This window comes from Hipposideros armiger, unplaced genomic scaffold (genome assembly GCF_001890085.2).
Source record: "Hipposideros armiger isolate ML-2016 unplaced genomic scaffold, ASM189008v1 scaffold_1517, whole genome shotgun sequence".
In the NCBI taxonomy this organism is placed as follows: domain Eukaryota; kingdom Metazoa; phylum Chordata; class Mammalia; order Chiroptera; family Hipposideridae; genus Hipposideros; species Hipposideros armiger.
In genome coordinates this window covers 253,964-255,040 of record NW_017732867.1, presented here as the reverse complement: position 1 = coordinate 255,040, position 1,077 = coordinate 253,964, and the positions used below count along the sequence as shown (strand labels likewise).

At 45.2% G+C, this 1,077-nt stretch overlaps 1 protein-coding gene across 1 annotated transcript in view; it reads right to left on the bottom strand.

Moving 5' to 3' along the window:
• Positions 1-1,077, bottom strand: part of ABHD2 (abhydrolase domain containing 2, acylglycerol lipase) — an 89,863-nt gene that overhangs the window by 7,013 nt on the left and 81,773 nt on the right. Inside the window, exon 7 of the mRNA XM_019634153.1 lies at positions 18-167. Within this exon, the coding sequence (XP_019489698.1) occupies positions 18-167 (150 nt within the window). The remainder of the gene's footprint in view (positions 1-17; positions 168-1,077) is intronic.

Sequence of the window (1,077 nt, the reverse complement as noted above, 5' to 3'; positions counted from 1 at the left end):
GTTCCCAGTGGACACACCTCATTACGTTGTCATCAATCTGCATCAGGGACGTGGCCGTGTAGAGGCGGCTCAGGTCCGAGTCCTCCAGGCTCTGGGGTTTCTTTACATGATCTCCAAAAAGTGCTTGTCTGGAGTGAGACACAAAAGCAAACAGACAGTAAAAAGCAGATGAAAAGTCAAATCATCACGTTGTACACGTGACATATCTTAGAGAGTCTTATATTTGTCAATTATACCTCAGTAAGGCCCCCAAAATTTTTTAAGTAAAAAAATTTTTTTAAAGCCGACAGTAACCACAGCGGAGCCTGCATCCCTGGCCAGAGGCAAGCTAGGGGACAGTCTCTGACAAAGCATAGCTGGGTAAGTTAGAAACAGGTGCCTTCAGGCTTTAGAACGTCCCAGAAGATGAGCTGGCACTGTTGACTTTTGAGTAACTGCAGAAAGCTGGATGTCAAGGCCTTCTTTTCCTTTTCAGGGGCAGCTAGACAAACTCAAGACTGGGGCTGAGTCTAGGTGGCGATCAGAAAACCATCACTGCAGAGAAGGAGGTTGCAGGTGGGCAGTGAGTGGAAGGAGGTGGGCCAAACAGCCTCAAGTTGTGGGGGCCCCATCTTTACATTGCGGGTGACACTGATCCCTCTGGAAGAACCCCTTTCACTTTATGAGTTGTTTATAGTACTTAGTAAGGAAGACAGTAGTTAACACATTTAGCATTTGGGCAAACCAACCGCTCTCCAACGTGGTAGCTAAAAAGCCAACATGTACTCAGAAGAGTAATCATTTCTACTAAGACAGAGCCATCTTAAGGGGATGACAAGAAAGGCAGAGGTCAAAATGCACACATTTAGACTCCCATTCTCAGCAAGGGCTCTCAATCCCACAGCTGCAGGAGGACTGAGTTTGCTTTGAGGTTTGGCCCTAGAGTGGGAAGTCATTTATAGAAATGAAATGTTCTGGTTTCCATTCGCAAACTCTCGCAAAGGAAATATCTTTAGCATTTTTCCCCCCAAAAGATTATTAGGACAATTACATACCTATGGCATAGAATAAAAGTGCCCCTATTATACAGTGCTATAC